The sequence below is a fragment of the Cebus imitator genome, unplaced genomic scaffold, assembly GCF_001604975.1.
Source record: "Cebus imitator isolate Cc_AM_T3 unplaced genomic scaffold, Cebus_imitator-1.0 Scaffold56, whole genome shotgun sequence".
Classification (NCBI taxonomy): Eukaryota; Metazoa; Chordata; class Mammalia; order Primates; family Cebidae; genus Cebus; species Cebus imitator.
The window spans coordinates 3,532,501-3,553,992 of NW_016107371.1; the positions used below are offsets into that span (position 1 = coordinate 3,532,501).

Consider the following 21,492-nt stretch of genomic DNA (forward strand, 5'->3'; position numbering starts at 1 on the left):
TGTAGAACAAAAATTCAAAGATTTTCTTAGAAGGCTGAAAATAGTTAAAGGACATGGAGGATTATGATGGTGTCCAAGGAATAAAAGAACAGAGGAAATGAATATAGAGGAAAATTTAGAAGAAACTTTTTCAGAATCAAACCTCAGTCATCAGATTGATAAAGGCCTCTGAACATGAAGGTGAATTTTTAAAAGGCCTACTGCTAAATATAGCCTTGTCAGAGGTGTTCCAACCAGAGCGACTCCATCTTGGAGAGGGGATGGGTAAAATGAGGCTGGAACCTTCTGGACTGCAGAAACAGGATGCTGTAAAGAAGCCGGCCAAAATCCACCAAAACCAAAAAGACACCGAGAGTGACCTCTGGTCATCCTCACTGCTCATTACACACTAATTATAATGTATTAGCTAAAAGATACTCCCACCAATGCCATTACAGTTTATAAATGCCATGGCAACATCTGGAAGTTACCCAATATGGTCTAAAAAAAGGAGGAACTCTCATCTCCAGGAATTCCCTGCCCCTTTCCTGAAAAACTCATGAATAATCCACCCCTTCTTTAGCATATATTCAAGAAATAACCATAAAAATAGCCAATCAACAGCCCCTGGGGCTGCTGTCTATGGAGTATTCGTGTTTTTGTTTCTTTACTTCTCTAATAAACTTGCTTCCACTGTACTTTATGGACTCTCACTAAATTCTTTCTTAAGCAAGATCCAAGAACCGTCTCTTGGAGTCTGGATTGGAACCCTTTTCCAGTAACAGTGAAATTTCTGAACATCCAAAATGAAGAGAAAGTATAAAAATCTTACAGAACATGAAAAGTTTGTGATAAAAAGACAAGACATTGTATTGGCATTTGCCTGTTACTCAGTAACACTGGATGCCAGCAGAGAAGGAAACTGTACCTTCGTCATCCAGAAGGAAATGTATTTCTGAACCAAGAATTCCACTCCCATCCAAATCAACCAACAAGCCTGAAGACAAGGAACCGGAAAATTTACCTTTTACACACTTTTCCTTAAAAATTACCTGAGAATCTTCAAAGTAATTCAAGAAAAGGGGAGATATGGAAACCAGGAATCAGTATAGCCAACCCCATTATCTCAGAATGACATCTCTACTGCAGGCTTAGCAAGCAGCTATCAAAAATGAAAGGGAAAGTCAGCAGATTCTCCTCCCACAAAGAATCTCTGCAAGTAGAGCTCATTCTATTCAATAGAAAGCATGATGAAGAAGCTAGAATTCTTCATGATATGGTAAAGAAGGCATGTCTTTCTTTTCTCAATCTATTTTTTAAAAAGCTAATTGGAAAAAATTCAAGAGAAATGAGAAACTTTACAAGACAATAATGGTCTAAATATGTAGCAAACTAAAATGAGGCATGCGTTTGAGTCCTGTTGGACTAAAGAAAACTTACTTGACCTTGACACTTGGAAACTGCTTCTCTGAGAGTTAATTTGAATAACACTAACTTGCACCCCAAGTTAGTGCTATAAATTTGTCTGAAGTTCTCTTCCCACTAATTATTTCTACAGAGAAGATTTCCATAATTTTACACTGTGACAGTTCTAAATTTTAGACTTAACCTATAGACGAAGCATGGAAGACCTAATTATAGTTACAGAGCCAACTGTAATCTGTAAACCCCATCTATGTAAAGATAATGATACAGCTGGTTGACATCTGGAGGAGGCAGTCAGAGAGTACTTAGGGTCTCTAAGTTTCTTTTAGCCTGTAGAGAAGAGATGTCTGGCCGGGTGCGGTGGCTCACACCTGTAATCCCAGTTCTGTGGAGGCCATGGTGGGAGGTTAGCCTGAGACCAGCCTGGGCAACATGGCGAAACCCCGACACTACAAGAAATTTAAAAATTAGCCATGTACAATGGTGCATGCCTATAGTCCCAGCCATCCTGGAGGCTGAGGCAGGAAGATTGCTTGAGCCCAGGAAATCAAGGCTATTGTGACCTGTGATCTTGTCACAGCACTCTAGCTCTGGTGAGATCCTATATCTTAAAAAAAAAAAAAAAGTAATAGATAAAACACATAAAATTAAATATATCATTTGAAATGACATTTATTACTGACAAAACTCAGGAGGTGAGAAGTTTACAAAATTACTCATTTTTCATAGTTGAGAGCCAAGTGATACTGTCAAAAATTATAAATCACTACAAACTTATAGTTTAGGATTTTAGAGGCTGCCACCAAAAACTAAAGATAGATACATTTACATCACAGACTCTAAAGAATGAGCTGAGGGAGATAGAAGATATTTACTTTCCATTTAATACTTCATCATTTCCACTCCCGGCATGTGTTAATCTTTTAATAATGACAAAAATAGCAAAATGATGATAATGTCTTAAATAAATAATTTTAATGTAATGCCAAAAACTAATTAAAAATTTTAAAGCACCAAAGCCAGCAGGACATGATGGCTCACTCCTGTAATCCCAGTGCTGTGGGAAGCTGAGGCAGGAAGATCGCCCAAGGCCAGGAGTTCAAGACCAGCCTGAACAACAAAGGGAGACCTCATTTCTACAAAAAATTTTAAACATTGGTTGGGTGTGGTGGCATACATGAGTAGTTTCGGCTACTGGGAATGCTGAAGTTGGGAGAACCATCTGGGCCTGGGATCTTGAGGTGGCAGTTAGCTAAGATTGTGCTACTGCACTCCAGCCTGGGTGACAGAGGGAAGGTGTCTCTAAAAATAAATAAATAAATAAATAAATAAATAAACCCCAAACCCATTAAACACAAACTTGGTATCCAGGTTTTCCCAACTTTAATCAATTTCTCCTTTAACAGAGTGGAGAGTGACAGAAAAAGTTTGGGCTTTAGGGCCACATAGAATTGGATTTGAATTCCAAGTTTAGCACTTACTAATAAAGTGATCTTTGGCTTAATTTACCAATCTTTCCCAAGCCTCAATTTCATTCAGTCACAAAAGAGTGGTAAAATTGGGCATGAAGCATTATTACGACAATTTTTTATAAGACAATGTATATTAAAATACATTGATAAGAATCTAGTAAAACCTGAAATGAGATAAAAGAGATTAAAATACTACTGTGTGTCAACAACAAACTGTTAGTTGTTATCATTACTATCCCGCTCTTCTGGGTATAGAGCTGGCAATTGAACAATAAAATCAAATTTAATAGCATTGTATTTCTAGGCTACCACAATAGAAGCAATCAATAATTGGATTTCCTCTGTTCTCCTGGAGCCATGATTCTCAGGCTTTCATATGCATATGAATCACCTGGGGTTCTAGTTATAAGTGCACTTTCTGATTCAGGGAATATGGATGGGCCCTGCATGTCTAAGGAGCTCCCAGGCAATGTGGAGGCTGCATTCTAGGGACCACACTGTGAGAGTCAAGGCCCTTGAAGATAGAATGGGCTCCTGACCTCAGGTGATTCACCTGCCTCTGCCTCCCAAAGTGCTGGGATTACAGGCGTGAGCCACCTCAACCAGCCTGGCCAACATGGTGAAAAACAGTCTCTACTAAAAATACAAAAAAATTAGCCTGGCATAGTGGTGGGCGCCTATAATCCCAGCTATTCAGGAGGCTGAGGCAGGAGAATCGCTTGAACCCAGGAGGTGGAGGTTGCAGTGAGCCGAGATCGTGCCACTGCATTCCAGCCTGTGCGACAGAGACTCTGTCTAAAAAAAGAAAAGAAAAGATCAACAACAACAACAGAATGGGCTGGCAATGGTATTTACAGATGGGAGATTTTCATATTGTAAATGTGTAAAACCAAATGATTTCTTATTTAGATTTACCTTGCTCTTTTACATTTAGAAATGATGTTGTATAATAAATGAGTGTAGACAGGGTAGATGCATCTTCTGTAAAAGGTCAGTGTGGTCCAACAGCTCTTGTCCCACTGCACTCCCCAGGGATCTGTCCTTTGGTTTGCTGATGCAGTCACCATGTGAACAGCTGGGCAGAGTTTATGTCCAACACTTCCTCTTTGGGTCCCTGCTTGATCACAGGCCTTGGTCATGGGATAGGGAATCTTTCAGACTATTTTATTCTGGAGCAATGTTGACTCTCTGACAATTGTGCATGAGGGTATTTTCACAAGTATTATACTGTCACAGTAAGTCTGACTCAACTACAATGTTTGGGGTGGTATTTTAAATATTTCATGTTTACAATTCCTTGGGGAAAGTATGAGCAATATCCCCAAAATTACATATGCATTTACTCTTTGAACCAGCAATCCCACTTCTAGGAATCTACCCTCAAGATACCCATTTTGCGGTGGGCAGAAAGATGGAGCTCAACAGAGGTCCACATCTTAATCCCCATAACTTGTGAATATGTTACTTAATGTGGCAAAGGGATTAATAGATAATGATTAAATTAAAATCCTTGAAATGGGGAGATTATCCTGAATTAATCAGGTAGGCTTAATATAAGGGGCCCTTAAAGTGAAAGAGAGAGGCAAAAACATCAGAATAATGCGATGTGAGAAGATCTCAACCCATTGTTGCTGGGGCTGAAGATGGAGGAAGGGGCAATAAGCCAAGTAATGCGAGGGGCCTTGCAAAGGCACAAAAGGCAAGGGCTTCCTAGGACCTCAGAAAAGGATGCAGCCCTGCAGACACCTTGGCTGTAGCCTGGTGAGATCCATTTCAGGCTTCTGACCTCCAAACTAACGTGTCTTCCACAAATTGAAATGGCTTATGCACAAGGCCATCAATGTGGTTTCACTTGAAACAGCAAAAGATCGGAAACAACCCAGATGTCCATCAATAGGGGACTCGTTGAATAAAAACAGTAGCATATTCTGCAATTGCAAAAAAGAATGAGGGAAATCTCTGTATCTAGTGTGGGCTGACCTTCAGAACATATTTTCAAGTGGGAAAAAAAGCGATGTGTAGACAAAGCATATAGTATGCTACCTTTTATGTGGGAAAGAAGCAATACATTCTTATTTGGTAAAGAGAAATGTGGTAAAGATAGGTTAGAAATAAATTAATAAAAATCATTACTTATACTGTATGAGAAGAAGACGCTAAAGAAGGCAAGTAAAATTTCATTGAACATTTTTATGTACAATTTTGACTCTTGGACCAGGTAAATGTTTTACAGATTCAAGAAATAATATTGAATTTTAAAACAATTTACAATAAAATTAAAATGTCCATATTTACTAGTTTTCTGCCTATGATCCGTATTCTAAAACCTTCCCTAGGCTTTTACTTTGCTCCTAGTGGAATTCCATCCCAATGCAAAACAAATACCCAAGATCAAAATACTGCTTCCTGACAGAACTGTCAAAATTGGAGCTTGAGGGTGGGTTAGAAGTGAAAATTTCTGCTGATTTCACTGTTCTTTAATATTCTGACATTATGGACACGGTACACGACTTACCAAGCAAATAATTATAGACCAACTAATCTCATAGAGTTGGCAACAGCACCATCTGGTGGGGAAAACCTATAACCTTAAAATTGCAGCACTTATGAAGGGGTGAAGTTCTTTTACATGTGAGGGTAGCAATCAGAAACGGTTAGTAAGACATTATTAACTTCTATGTGAAATAAGCTTACTCTTAAGATATTGATGGATTACATTTTAAAAGTGCACATAGCTTGCACAAAAGCATTACTAAACCTTAATGCAACAAGAAGAAATTTTGACAACATTTATTTTGTTATCAATTATATACATGCCAAAACCATGCGGTGGGTCATGCTTATAATCCCAACAGTTTGGGAGGCTGAGGTGAGAGGATTCCTTGAGCTCAGGAGTTCAAGACTAGCATGGGCAACATGACGTGACCCTGTCTCTACAAGAAATTAAAAAATTAGCTGGGCATGGTGGTGCATGCCTGTGGTCCCAGCTACTTGGGAGGTTGAGATGGGAGGATCACTTGGGAAGTAGAGGCTGCAATGAGCTGTGATTGCACCACTGCACTCTAGCCTGGGCAACAGAGTGAGACCCATTATTTTTGTAATGAATCTTACAAAAATACAGCCATTTAATTTAAAAAAAAAAAAAAAAACCAGCAAGGTTGAATTATAAGACTGTCTCTGATTATCTGTGTTCCTAAAATTGAGATGACAGAAGCTACCATGGGCCTAAAGTCATTGAGTAAAATACATCTTATTTGTTTTTCATCCTTTCTTTACCAGTATTGGCAAAAGAATTAAATCATTTCTTTGCCCAATGCTTATCAAAAATAGGAGATTTTCTCTTTCCTTTAAGATGAGTATTTATATACTAAGCTAAACTAGGGAACTGAGGCAGTTAGGCAGTTTGGGGTAAAAGTAACTTGGGTTTTAAAATCTTGAAATAACCATCATAAAAATACCATTTGGATAGTTGCTTCAATTGCTCCAACACCCAAGTAGCTGTCAGACAAATCAATTCAATTCAAAAGAAATGTATTGAGCATGTACTAGGTGCCTTGTCCTGTCCTGATTCAGATAGTGGGAGGGGTAGTGGAGCTGCCTAAGAGATAGGGAAACTTCTTTAAAATTAACTGAAGAGGGCTGGGCATGGTAGCTCACACCTGTAATTCCAGCACTTTGAGAGGCAAAGGCAGATGGATGATTAGCAGTCAGGGGTTTGAGACTAGCCTGGACAACATGATGAAACCCCGTCTCTACTAAAAATATAAATTTTAGCTGGGTATGGTGGTGCTCACCTGTAATCTCAGCTACTCAGTAGGCTGAGGCAGGAGAGTCTCTTGAACCCAGGAGGCGGAGGTTGCAGTGAGCCAAGATCACACCACTGCACTCCAGCCTGGGTGACAGAGCAAAACTCCATCACAAACAAAACAAAACAAAAAACAAAACCAGAGAGCTTTGCATTTACCTATCATATTTAAAAGTGGCTGCTAGTGGCATTGAGGGTGGAACCATGTAGCTAAAGGAAATGTCCTGGGGTCCTAAGGATGGAGATAAAATAATAAATAAAACCTGAAGGCAGAGAGGCAGGGATGAAGACAAACAAAAGGGGGGAAAAACAGACACACAGAAGAATAAGTGAAAGCAGGAGGCTGATAAAAACGGAGCAAGAAAAGTTGTGGAAATACACGTGCGCTTTCTCGTAAACGGAAGCAGAGGTTACAGACATTGACTTTCCTCTTCAGCTAACACTGAGTTCTAAGTGAGGTTACATTCAGGAATTACCATCTCTCCTTGCATCCGCTATGACCTTAGCCGCAGACTTGCTCATCACATGCACAATGTAGAGAGGACAGTTCACAGCACTGGCTATGGTGATGGCTCTCAGCGTGGCCTCTGCCTCCACTGCCTCTGGGCGGCACAGCTCATGGCCCTCAGGGCCTGTTATCCCAAGAGCCAACATCTTCTTTGCTCCCTAAAAAGACAGCAGGAATGTGTATATGTGCAACGAAGATTTACTAACGACAGACATCATTATTTTATCATAAATTAAATGCAGCACCAGGCTTTTGATTTGTTAGGTATAGGGCTGTGTGTGTGTGTGTGGGGGGGTGTCCTTGTGAACATGTTTGTGTGGGTATATATATATATATATATATATATAGCGTGTGTATTTGGTAAAAATAATTTTAATATTCTAACCGTATAAGTTAATTTCCATATGCATATTTTGCAATCATATTTTTTTAATTGGAATAGGGAAAAAGCAACCAAAGCAAAAATGGACAAATGGGATCATGTCAAGTTAAAAGCTTCTGCATAGCAAACAATCAGCAAAGTGAAGAAATAACCCACAGAATGGGAAAAAATATTTGCAAACTACCCATCTGACAAAAGATTAATAACCAGAATATATACAAAACTAAAACAACTCTACAGGAAAAAGAAATTTAATAATCTGATATAAAAATAGGCAAAAGATTTGCATAGACATTTCTCCACAGAAGACATACAAAGGGCAAACAGGGATATGAAAAGGAGCTCAACATTACTGATCATCGGAGAAACATAAATCAAAACTACAACGAGATACTGTTTCACCCCAGGTAAAATGGCTTATATTAAAAAGACAGGCGATAACAAACGCTGGTAACGACGTGGAGAAAGGGAACCTATATACGCTGTTCGTGGGAATGTAAATTAATAAAATTGCTATGGAGAATAGTTTGGAAGTTCTTCAGAAAACTAAAAATAGAGCTACCATATGATCCAGCTATCCCACTGCTGGACATATATGCAAAAGAAAGGAAATCAGTATATCAGAGATATATCTGTATTACCATGTTTGTTGCAGCACTGTTTAGCCACGATTTGGAAGCGGCCTAAGTGACAATGAACAGTTGAATGGATAAAGAAAACGTGGCACATACACAAGGGAGTACGATTCTGCCGTAAAAAAGAATGAGATCCGTCATTTGCAACAACATGGATAGAACTGGAGGTCATTATGTTAAGTGAAATAAGCCAGACACAAAAAGACAAGCATTGCATTTTCTCACTTATTTGTGGGATCTAAAGATTAAAACAATTAATCTCATGGAGATATAAAATAGGATGTTTACCAGGGGCTGGGAAGGGTATTGGAGAGGGATGTGGGGGGAGGTGGGAATGGTTCCTTTGTTAAAAAAAAAAAGTTAGAAAGAATCAATTAGATTTAGTACTTGATAGCTCAACAGGAGGACTATAGTCAATATTTGCACTTTTTAAAATAACTAAAAGAGTAAAATTATTTGTTTGTAAAATAAAAGGTAAATGTTTGAGGGGATAGATACCCAATTTTCCATGTGATTCTTATGCGTTACATGCCTAAATAAAAATATCTCATATACTCCATAAATATATACACCCAGTATATACCCCACAAAAATAAACTTTAAAAAGAAAAGGTGAAAAAGATATGAAGTTAGTTCTAATCACATTCTTTGAAAAACAATATCTGTATTTAAGACTTAATATTGATTAGGACAAACAAAATAAAATATTATGGTCCTTATTGAAGTGATTCATTGTCATACTCTGTAATCAGTTCTACTTTTCTTATGGACTGATCCTCTTCACTTGCTCCCCAATCCAACCCATTAAATGGTATTCAATCTGTCATCTCTCTTCTTCAAAATGTTATTTCTTCCTTAAAAAAGGGGCATGAAGTCAAGACTCAGAGTGGTAAAAAGACTTCCTGGTGTCATGAAACTATAGAATAGAAGAGTCTGATTTAAACCCTGGTCTGTTTTTTGTTTGGTTTGGTTTTTACAGCTTACGCTCTCTTCTCATTATTCCTCTCTGCCTTGTGGCCACTGAACCTCAATCTCACTCAGTTTAATGGGACCTGAGCCTAGGGAGACAAAAAAAAGTCAGCTAATATAAAGAGCAAGAGACAGCTCTTTAAATCTTGCAGATGGTGTACCCTTCAGGCATTAATAATGGGACTAACATGAGAAATAAATATCATCTCGATTCCTCCAGAGCACATTTTAATATCCAGTTTCTGAAAAGAGCAGGGCTTTAAACAGCTACCTAATACACTGCTGAAGTCATAAGATGACACTGATGTTGTCCACACTTTGGTATTCTGAATCAGCAGCCTGAGCTTCTCAAAAACAACAACAAAGCCAAAACTGTGCTGGAGGACACAAAGAAAAGTATTTGCGTTTTCATAACAGCACATGTTTGAGATCTAAGAGCTGGTTTGCAAAGGGGAAATTCTCATTCAAATGCATATACTACCTGCATAAAGCTGAGAGCAGGGACTCCAGTAAATGAAGTTGGGAGTTTCTGAGCCACAGAAAATCCATTTCAGAGTCACAGAAAATCCATTTCTGGATTTCTCATCTTCCAATGCATTAAATGAGTTTACCTATGTAGACCCAATCATCTTCACCTTAGGTTATGGTTGCTATCATTTCTGTAGAAGCTTTGGAATGCAAATGCTTACCTCTGCAATTAAGTCTCCATTTTCTGCATGGACCTGGGCAATTGCTCCAATCTCCTTGCACTGAGAGAAGGCTGCGTACAGCTCCAGGTCTCTCACCATGTACAGATCTTTATAGGCCATAAACATCTTGAAAGAGTTAACACCTTTATCTTGCACAAGGATTTTCATTTCTTCTTTAACCTAAAAGGCAGCAGCAACCATAACAACATGTTACTCTAATTTAAATGATAATCTCAACATTCTCTAAAACGTTGCATTTGGAAGAGAAATAAATAAAATACGGACAAGAGTTTAGTTCCACAAAAATGCAATCAAGGCCTTGCTCTTTCTCCCAAGTTATACCCCATTTCATCTGATAAATTGCTGCTGCTCTCATACTTTTAAATCATGAAAAAGCAAAGTACTTTATTCTGTACTTGGATATAAAATTATCTGCATCTGTCTCCTGGTTCAAGGAAATTACTCTAGAAAATGAGCATGAAACCATGTTGGCAGCAACAGAAGCAACCATAGATCCAGCAGGAATGAACATTAATGTGAGGTAAGAATTCCAGTTCAAATCTGAAAGCCACGGGTGGAGTTCTTAGAAGGAGGAGGTAAAAGATGCACATGGACTCAGGCATGCCCGAGAAAGCACGAGCTCAGGTTTTAGCTGTAGAGCCAGCCATGGCGGGCATGGGGACCCATTGGCAGCATCTCAGAGGTGAGAGCTGGAGACCCTGGACCCATTGGAAGCTTAGAGGCCTTCAGGGTTGCCAAGGGTCAGGGTCAAGTTAATGTCAAAACTATCTCAATAATTGCCTTTTTTTTTTTTTTGACAGATTCTTGTTCTGTTGCCCAGGCTGGAGTGCAGTGGTGTGATCTTGGTTCATTGCAACCTCTGCCTCCCGGGTCCAAGTGATTCTCCTGCCTCAGCCTCCAAAGTAGCTGGGATTACAGGGGTGCGCCATCACACACAATTAATTTTGTATTTTTAGTAGAGATGGGGTTTCACCATGTTGGCCAGGCTGATCTCTAATTCCTGGCCTCAAGTGACCCACTTGCCTTGACCTCCCAAACTCCTGGAATTATAATTGCTCTTGTCGGTTAGATTCAAACCTCAATAAGGGTCAAAAATTTCAAAGGAAAAAAGTATAGATTTGACCAAATAAGACTGTTTGAACTTCTATATGTTAAAACATATATACACACATAATGAAAAACGTAAAAGCATAGGATTATTGCTCTTAGCTAATAAAAGTCCTTTCAACTCGATAAGAAAAACATGCTGAAAAATGTTGCCAACAATTCATGGAGGAATTATAAATGACTAATAACACACGCAAAAAATAAACTTCCTACTAACTCAAAAGTACAAAATAAAGCAGTGTAATCTTATTGAGTCAGCAAAGTTTAAGAATGATAATATTACACATGAATTTACTCACTGCTATAACTCTTTATTCCCTTAGTAATATTCCTCCCTTTTCTTGGTGGTGCTTATCACCTGGCATAGCATGTTCTTACTTGCTGATCACCGTCTGCCCCACTAGGATTTCAGCCCCACAAGAGAAGGGTCCTTGTAAGATTCCTAGAACAGTGCCTGGTGTGTAGTGCCCACTCAGTAACTATTTATTGAATAAATTAATTACTAATTAACTAATTTAGGAAAAAAGCACCAAGATACTGGAAATGGGCAAGTGATGGAATGTGCTCCAAGTTAGGTTAAGTGACAACAGCAAGGGACAGAACATGAGACAGTGCACCTCATTTTTTCCCCCTAACAGTTTCAGATTTTTTACAGTGGGTACTTTAGCTTTACAGCCAGAAAAAAAAAAATGCTTGAAACAGATGGGCTTCTAAAGGGGATCATGATCTGCATTGCATACACAAAATATCTTTTGGTCTCTGAGTAGAAGAGCCCTCAGTAATCATCCCTGCCATTCACATCCATGGAGGAGTCTCATTATACAACTTGCAAGCATATTAGCTTCAGCCTTGCTCCTCCAAAAGTGTGGTACCTGAACCAGCAGCAGCAGTGTCACCTGGTTGCTTGCTAGAAAAGCAGAATCTCAGGTCCCACCTGCTTCTAACCTACTACTATGGGTTGACTTGTATGACCCCAAAATTCATATGTTGAAGCCCTAACCCCATGTTTGGAAATAGGCTATTTGCAGATGTAATTTGTTAAGATGAGTTCATGAGCACATGGGCTTTATCCAATGTAACTGGTGCCCTTATGTGAAGTGGAAACTGGGACATACACCTGCCACAGGGAGAACATTATATGAAGATGAAGGCAGAGAATGCCAAAGGTTGCCAGCAAACTACCAGAAGTCAGGAGACAGGAACAGAACATGATCTCCCTCAGATCCCTCAGAGGGAACCAACCCTGCTGACACCTAGATCTCAGCCTTCTGGCCTTCGCAAATGTGAAATGGTAACTGTCTGTTGTTTAAGCCATTTTGTTTGTGGCATTACAGCAGCCCTAGCAAATGAATAACCCCCCTGAACAGACTCTGCAATCTGCATTTTAGCAAGGTTTACCAGGTGACTTTTTGCATACTTAAGTGTGAGAAGTACTGATAAGGACAAACACCATTACCTTTGCTCCATCTTATAACATAAGGAGAATAGGAAAAGGAAGAGAGGAAGGAAGGCACTGAGGGAAGAGAAGAAAAGATGGAAGGAAGGGAGGCAGGGAGGCAGGGAGGGAAAACAAGAGGAAAGAAGGGAGGGGGGAAAGGGAAGGAAAGGAGGGACGATCCCAAAAGCATAAGAGTTCAGACAAGTCACTAAAAATGGCACGTTTGGAGGAAAATTAACTTTAGCTATGGACTATAAACCTTGCTATTATGTTTGCTGAACTATCTGTTACAGAATATTTGTTTTAGATTAACTTGGTGTCTAAAGCCTGAGTTTGTGGAGAGGTGGGACTATAAGTTACTCAAATAAGGTCCTAATGGTGAACTCTTTCTGGTAAACAGATTTCTGAATTAAGATCAATGTAGAAAAACATGTTGCAATTTAAATTCCAAGTAAAAGTTTCTTCCAAAATTCACACACAAATTTATGTGGGAAGAAATCAACATATTTTAACATCTCTCAAAACTGTCTTATCTATCTAAATCATGTTATTTCTGCCATGGGCTGGGTAATTAGTGACATGGAAGGTTGCTTTAAGCTCTGTTATGAAATGATCTGACCAGGTGGTAACAGCAGAGCAGGAAGATCACTCGGTCAAGATACAGCTGGGAGAAGACTCTGGAAGAAGTCCAGGCCTGTCCCTTCTTCTCTAAAGAAGGCTCATGAGTGGGAACGCAGGCTTCTAGTTCTAGAGAATTCTAAATTTAGAATTTCCTTGATTTTTTTTTTTTTTGAGAAATTAAACATTTTTATTGAAGTTCTAACCTGTGGGAAAATACTGTTTAAAAGATTCCAGGGATATTGAATTTAAGAAAAAGAGAAATCAGTATATTAAACATTACACCTAAAGCATTGATGGTTTGTCGATTAAACATTAGGAGAAGCTGTTATGAATGAGCATAAAGATGGATCCTTTTGTCTTTATATTATTTTTAAAACTTAGATTTTAAAATGGATAATACTTTGCAGGATTAAAACTCAGAAGATACAAAAGAATATACATTGAAAAGTCTTCCTGCCAGTTTGTCCTCCAGCCATCAAAGAAGCAATCAGTGTCACCAGTTCCTTAGTCTTGTGCAGCGTGAGGACAAGAGGACAACGGGAACACATTGGAATCCAGGTGCGTTACCTGCTCACTCCACCACGACACTGCCACATGAAGGCTGTAGTCGCAGCAAACTTTGGGATCAGCCCAGCTTCGCCAGGTCTCAAAGGCTTCAATAAGGGAGCCACCTTTCTGAGGAATGGCGAAATCAAGGATCATGGTGGTGCCTCCTGCGAGCGCAGCCTGGAATCATAAGAAGGTTTCAACAAATCAGCCATCAGTTTCCTAGTTAAGTCATTTATCATCTTGAACAATGTGCATTTGTAAGCACTTGGGCAAACTCGATGGGTCCAGGAAATTGCCAAAAGATGCTGCCTATTTAAATGACCTAGAAAGGCATGAATAGACTTTTCATAAACTAAGTTTAAAGTATTAAAACTGCTGGAATTGCTTCTGCAAAAGGAATGCCGTATCTGATAAGATTAAAATGGCTTTGACTCAAAGAAAACAGAGTGAGGACTGTAAAGAAAAATCAAAATGGAAAAGTGAAAAAAATGCACACATTTTTCTTCTTGAGAAGCTATTTTCATTATTATAAAATTCCATTTTATCGGAATCCATTCTGATGAACTGTATCTCTAACTTCCCTGTGGTCCTCTTGGAATCCTGGGAGACTTACATGGTTCTAGCCTTGCCTGCATTCCCAGAAACCTACTGGAGACCCCTTCATCTTAGATTTGCACCTGCCCTTCTGTCCACTGCCACTGCACTGGTCTTAGTTCAGATTGTTCTCATTTCTCACCTTAACTATTGTAAGAGTCCTGATTGATTTTCATCTCCCACTCCCTCCAATACAAACTCCTCATTGCAATGTGAGGGATATTTCCAAAGCATAAATGTGACCAGTTGACTCCAAAGATGAAAACTGAGTGTTTCTCCTGGCCTCTGCACAAACTGGAATTTTCATAATGTGGTCTATAAATCCCTGCATTCTGCTTCAACTTGCAATATACCCCTTGGCATATTATATTACGTTACGTCATGACTAATTTGAAAACTGTTACTACATCATGTGACTTTGACTAATTATTTAAATTGATTTCATTTAAACTAAAATCACAAGATGGTTAATTGTTTTTAATTATATTCAAACAATGCAGGTGAAGGAAACATAGACAGGTAGAATGCTAGCACAGTGCCTTAGACCATGGACCTGGGAGGCTCATGGGCACCAGGGTACAAAGGTAATCGTCATTACTTATTCACTGTGGTAATCTGAGCAATTTCTTAACCTCTGTGTGCCTTTAATTCACCATCTGCAAAATGAGGACAATTGTACCTAAAGCATAGACTTGTTAGGAGGAGTAAACAGGTAATGTATACAGAGTGCTTAGGGTCAGGTACAGTGGCTCATGCCTGTAACCTCAGTACTCTAGGAGGCTGAGGTGGGAGGAGTGCTTGAGCCCAGGAGTTCAAGACCAGCCTGGGAAACATGGTGAAACCCCATCTCTGCAAAAATGTAAAATTAGCCAGGCATGGTGGCACATGCCTGCAGTCTTAGCTACTTGGTAGACTGAGACAGAAGGACCTCTTGAGCCCAGGAGTTTGAGGCTGCAGTGAGTTATGATTGCACCACTGCATGCCAGCTTGGGCAACAGAGTGAGTCCCTGTCTCAAAAATAAACAAGTAAATAAAAAATAAACAGGTAAATACAAGAGCCTAGTACAGAGTTAGATTCATGGTAAGTACTTTATGAGTTCAGCACTACTATTTCAGGATTAGGAACTTTTCCATCATCCCAATATCATGTTATCTTATCACCAGAAATGTGGTCATGTTACAACACAAGAGGGCACAGTGCCCCAGCCTCTCTTTCCAGCCCCCATCAGCCTCCCCCCATGGCGTCCAGACACACCAGATGCCCCCATGTCCTACCTGGTATGCCAGCTCTATTCTACCCCACTTTTCTTGCTTACTTCAATAGATTTGTATTCTTCCTTAAGTTACTTGGCCCCACTCCAATTCTTTTTGCTCTCAAAAATTACACTATTTGTACAGGATCCTGTACATTGTCTCCACCTTTAAATAACATTGCCTTATCAGTAGCAAAACAATACGTATTTGCATTTCTTAAGAAATCCCTATTGATGTAATAAAAATACTAGGAAAAAATTTCCTTGGGCTTTGTATTTTTATTTGAATACAGATTAATCTTCTTACCTTCTTCCTTCTTAAAGTGTCTTCCCAGTATGACAAGACATCCCTGAGGACCAAGGACATTTTTCTAATAGAATGTCCTGTTAATTAAAGCGTTGGAAGAAAGTCCTCTTTTAGCCTCTACTGAACTAGAAAATCAAGCTTAAAGAACTATTCTTTCTATTCTTTCTCTATTAAAAGTCTACCACACACAGGATGTGGAGAAACTAGATACATGGCTGGTGGGAATGTAAACTGATACAGCCACTTAGGAAAACAGTTTGGAGTTCCTCTCATAGTTAAAGATATAGTTACCGTAGGACCAAGCAATTCCACTCCTAGGTCTATAGCCAAGAGAAATGAAAACATGTTCTTGTAAAAACTCATACACAAATATTCACAGCAGCATGATCCATGATAGCCAAAAAGTAGAAACAATACAAATGTCCATCAACTCATGAATGGATAAATAAAATGTCATCTATTCATACAATGGGACAGTATTTGACCATAAAAGGAAATGAGGAACTAACACATGATATGACATGGATGAAGTATGAAAATATGATGCTAAGTGAGACAAGCCAGTCATAAAGATTATACAGTGTGTGATTCCATTTATATGAAATGTCCAGAAGAGGCAAATCCATAGAGCAAGTGGGATGGCGGTTGTCTGGTGCTGGGTAGGATGAGGAGAGTCCAGGGTGATAGCTAAAGGGTATGGTGTTTCTTTTGGGGGTAAAAAAAAAAGTGTTCGGGCTGGTCACAGTGGCTCACGCCTGTAATCCCAGCACATTGGGAGGCTGAGGTGGGCAGATCACCTGAGGTCAGGAGTTCGAGACTAGCCTGGCCAATATGGTGAAATCCCATCTCTACTAAAAATACAAAAATTAGCTGGGTGTGGTGGAGGATGCCTGTAATCCCAGCTACTCGGGAGGCTGGGGCAGGAGAATCACTTGAACCTGGGAGGCAGAGGTTACAGCGAGCCGAGATTGGGCCATTGCACTCCAGTCTGGGTGACAACAGCGAAACTCCATCTCAAAACAAACAAACAAAAAAGTGTTCTACAATTGATTGTGGTGATGCTTGCACAACTCTGTGGATATACTAAAAGCCATTGTCCTATACACTTTAAATGACCAAATTGTATTGTCGGTGGATTTTATCTCCATAAAACTGCTACCAGAAAAGTTCTACCACATGCGAGTCATTATATGCAGTGAAGGAAGTGGGAGATCACACAAATAATTAGGCAATGTAGGCAATGATTCTGTCCTCAGGGTGTTTATACGAGAGACAGAAATAGGAACAAATAAATATAATAAAATAATTAGATTGTAATAACAGATAGCAAGTCTACTTTTATAATAAACAGTAGCATAGAAATTCCTAACGGGAGGTAAAATTTGCTAAGCTCCCTAGAAGAGGTACAGACAAAAGATGACTGGGAATTCAGAGGAGAGAAAGATCAACTCAGAGATCAGAGACAGCTTGGATTTTAATCAGGATTAGGACATACATGTGGAAGTTTTCAATTAAGTATAATAATATCTGACTCACAGCAAGTGCTGTGATGCTGTTTCTGTGCACCCTGATGCTCTAGGAACTATTCCAGTGTTTTGCATATTTTAAACATATCAAGAGCTCTGCAGCAGGTAGTATTGTTAACTCCACTTTAGAGTGGTGAAAACTGACTACAGAAAACCTAAATGATGGGCTGACATGTGCAGCAAACCACCATGGCACATTCTACACATGTATCCCAGAACTTAAAGTGAAATAAAGAAAAAAAAAAACACTGAATACAGAACCATCAATAACTTGGCCAAAATCTCACAGCCAGCAAGGGACAATGGGGTGGAACCCGAGTTATCAGGCCCTAGAGCCTAGGCCTCCAGGAAACATGAACTGCATGAGGGGAAGCTCTGAGGAAGAAGATCCAGGGGAAGAGGTAGCAGCTCAGCAGAAAGTGGTAAAGGGCAGAGTTAAGGTCCACATTTTATATGTGGACCATATAAAATGTTGGTCCCAGAGGAGGAAGACAGGGCAATGGTAGTTTTTAGGCACAAAGGGAGTCAGGTGAGCCGATTTGACTGGGATGATTGAAAAGATGGCAGGTGAGTGGACAGAGGAAGAGTGTGATCTGCACCTAGGAGGCACACGAGTGAAGTGGAGAACCTCCTGAGAGTGAGGTGCTTGGGCATGTGTCCACCTGGTGGTACGTGCGGACAGGGAGACATACAGACCTGATTCCAAAGAGCATCAAGACTAGGAGAAAAATGTAGGAGTGACCTGGTAGAGGATGCCAGAGGGGTCCTGAGGCTGGCCAAAATGGCCAGGGAGAGAGTAGCCAGACATGACAACATGAGCCACAATAACGTGCTTCAGAACATACCAACACTCTCCATGAACACAAAACCGCACTTAGCTAAGACAAACGTTTAAGTGGCTAGTCCTGGGTGGTATTATTCCAGGTCATTTAAATTTTCCCCTAGTTAAATTTTATTTTCAATATTATCTAAATTTTCTATTAAAAATCATAATTTTTATAAGAAAAAATATTTTACATAAAATACATGACACAAGGCATATATATGTACAGTCATGTGCCATAATGGTGTTTTGATCAATGACAGGATTACATATATGACAGTGCACAGTACCATGGTTCTACTGTACCTATTCTATGTTTAGCAATGTTTAGATATACACATAATATTATTGTGATTGCCTGTGGTATTCAGTAGAGTAACATACTGAACAGGTTTGGAGCCTAGAAGCCTAGGTGTGCAGTAGGCTATACCATCTAGGTTTGTGTAAGTACACTCTATGATGGTCTCACAGCCACCGATTTGCCTAATGACACATTTCTCAGAATGTATCCCTGCTATTAAGTGGCACATGACCACATATAGTGTATAAATTAAATAGACAGAGCTGTTGATGGTCTTCTTACCAGACTGAAGATATGATAGTCAAAGGGCCACTCTTCTAAAACTAAAGCAAATGAAACTTCTTGGGGCTACAATTTGAAAGCTCTTGAATGAGGGTTGATCACAAATCGTCCACCTTCCTAATGAACTAGGAGCAGGAAAGAGAGGGAAGAGGAACAGCCTCTTACGTTTCGCTTCTTCTTGTTCTGTTTCTCATCCCCATTCTTATTTTCCTCTCCTCAACCTCAAACTGGAAATGAACTTGGAGAAGCTATATTGAATGGGAAAGGATGGCTGGGGCCAAATTTCTCTCAAATAGCGATATGAAGCCTAGTTATTTCCTTTGTTATTATTCCGGATTGACTTCTTCCCATTTTTATTTGTCAACTAGCCAAACAAAATGGGTTTAGCTTTTCTAATCTTGGCTCACAAATCAATTATTTCAGCTCCTAATTACTTTCACTGTTCTTCCTTGTAATCCTTCCAGTTTACCTAAAAAGTCTTTTGGGGGACAGGGAAGCCCATGCTGTTTTCAGAAGAAATGCAATGGAACAGAAATTGAGATAAGCTCTAACAGTGGGTCATAATGTTACACAAGATTTTATTTAAGAATATTCATTCCATTGTAAATCGTTACTGAAAGCACAGTAGTTATCCCTTATCCAAGAGGGATACATTCCAAGACCCGCAGTGGATGCCTGAAACTGAGGATAGTATTGAACCATACATGTGCTATGTTTTTTTCTTATATGCACATACCGATGATAAAGTTTAATTTATCATTGGGCACAGCAAGAGGTTAATAGCAATAACTAATAAAAAATAGAACAATTATGACAATTTGCCAGCATTTCTCTTGCACTTTGAGGCCATTATGAAGTAAAATAAGGGTGACTTGTGGGTGGCCACAAGCACTGCAATACCATGACACTTAACCTGATGACTGACCCAGCTACTAAGTGACTGACGGGCAAGGAGTGTCTATAGCATGAATGTGCTGGACAAAGGAAGGACTCATGTCCCAGTCCCAGGCAGGATAGAGCAGGATGTCTTGAGATTTTGTCACACTACTCAGGATGGTGCACAATTTAAAACTTGTGAATTGTTTATTTCTGGAATTTTCCATTTAAGGCTCTGGACTACAGTTGACCTCAGGTAACTACAGAAATTGAAACCATGATTCAGGGTACACTACCCTATCCAAATGCATTTTCTTCCTTTTTGTAGTGCCACTAAATTTTTATTTCTAAGCTTATCCTGAAACAAGTGACTTTGTTCCACTAAAATCCATCACAGAACCTGCACCACCCAAATAAAACAAAAAGAAATCCAACAGTATGTTTGAGCCTTAGGGAGAAAAGCTCTTGGCTGAATTTCCAGCTCTCTCACAATCATTGAAACCTATGAAAGCAAGCTTCATGATCCCAACGTATGTCCCAAATCCAGAAACACATTCAGCTTTGTAAAGTTGTCTTGCACATTCCTGTCTATGCTTGGCTTCTCGCCTCCCTGTTTGGAATATTAATCATACTATCCTCCATCCCACCAAAAACCTGAGTCACCCCTGACACCTACTTCTCTTCTTCCCTGAATCCCCAAATCCAATCCATGAATAAGCCCTGGAGGCTGTCTCCTATGAACTCCAGGACCCTCTCCACTCCCGCATCTTCACCTCTACTGCCTGGTGCCATCTTCATCTCCCACTGGACTAGCACAGTGAAGAAATGAAAGGGAGGGAAAACAGAAGGGAAGAGGGCCATAAAGGGGCCCTCTTGAGTTAATGAGTAGGTTACCACTGTGAGCAACCAGAGTTCAATCCCCAGAGAATGCTCAGAGTAACAATGTGAACACGACTCCAAGGTAAGAGGTATACTTTCTATATGTCTACCCAGCCATATCTGCCATTTCCAATCTTTTATTGACTTCTCTTTGCTCTTAAGATGAAGAAAAAACAATTGTTGTCCAACCCATAATGTCCTGCATGACCTGAACTTTAGCTTTCTCCAAAGCTCTCTATTAAGTTGTTTCCTCTCAACTCATTCACACCACTCCAGTGACACTGTCCCTTGGCTCTCTTAGGGGACCTAAGTTCTTTCCCATTTCAGAGAGAGACAGCACTCATGTTCTTCCCTCCTCTACCCATTCCTGTGCTGAGTCCAACCAATTCTTAACCCTGGATCATGCTGGAATCATATAGGAAGCATTTACCCCATACCCTAAAGATTCTGATTTAATCAATGTTGGTTCATCTCTGTACGTTCTGTGCCCATTACAGTGCCTGGCACATAAATATTCTTAACACATTTGAAGGGGAAAGGAAGAGAAGGACCAATGAATTTCCCCAAAAGTTATGAGATGGAATAATTATGATTCAGTTTTCCAGTAGCAAACTGGGAAAGCTGTGTAAGTTGCATGTTAGTGTGAAATGTCATTTCCCAAAAATATTGCTAGTCCTAGCCCTGTGGTTTCCTAAATTCTTCTATGAAAATGTTAATATGGAATGTCAATGCTGACCACATCAAAGGCTGAATGCTTAGTTTTTCCAAAGTTCACTACCAAATCAGTGTTAACTGGGACTTGAACAAACACAATTATAGTTTATTTCTGTATTTATGCCTCAAATAATTTCTTGACTTCTAAAAAAGATTACATTTTGTTTTACTTTCACGTGAATGTTAAGGTCTTTGCTTTTATGTGCTTTTTTATGATACTCAGGCTCAGGAACTCATCCATGACTATCACTATATGATGCAATTTCCCTGTTAGAGGCAATGAAACATAACAGCAAATTTGAAGTGTCCTCCCTCAATTTGTTACTTCACTTGTGAG

The 21,492-nt window shown here is 39.5% G+C and overlaps 1 protein-coding gene across 2 annotated transcripts in view; it reads right to left on the minus strand.

Annotated features, from left to right (window-relative positions):
- DPYS (dihydropyrimidinase) overlaps nt 1-21,492 on the minus strand; it is an 84,337-nt gene that overhangs the window by 55,499 nt on the left and 7,346 nt on the right. For both annotated transcript variants that reach the window (XM_017528975.2, XM_017528974.2), the window contains exons 2-4: nt 13,619-13,777; nt 9,865-10,044; nt 7,158-7,347 (exon numbers count right to left, since the gene is read on the minus strand). In XM_017528975.2, the coding sequence (XP_017384464.1) occupies nt 7,158-7,347; nt 9,865-10,044; nt 13,619-13,777 (529 nt within the window). The remainder of the gene's footprint in view (nt 1-7,157; nt 7,348-9,864; nt 10,045-13,618; nt 13,778-21,492) is intronic.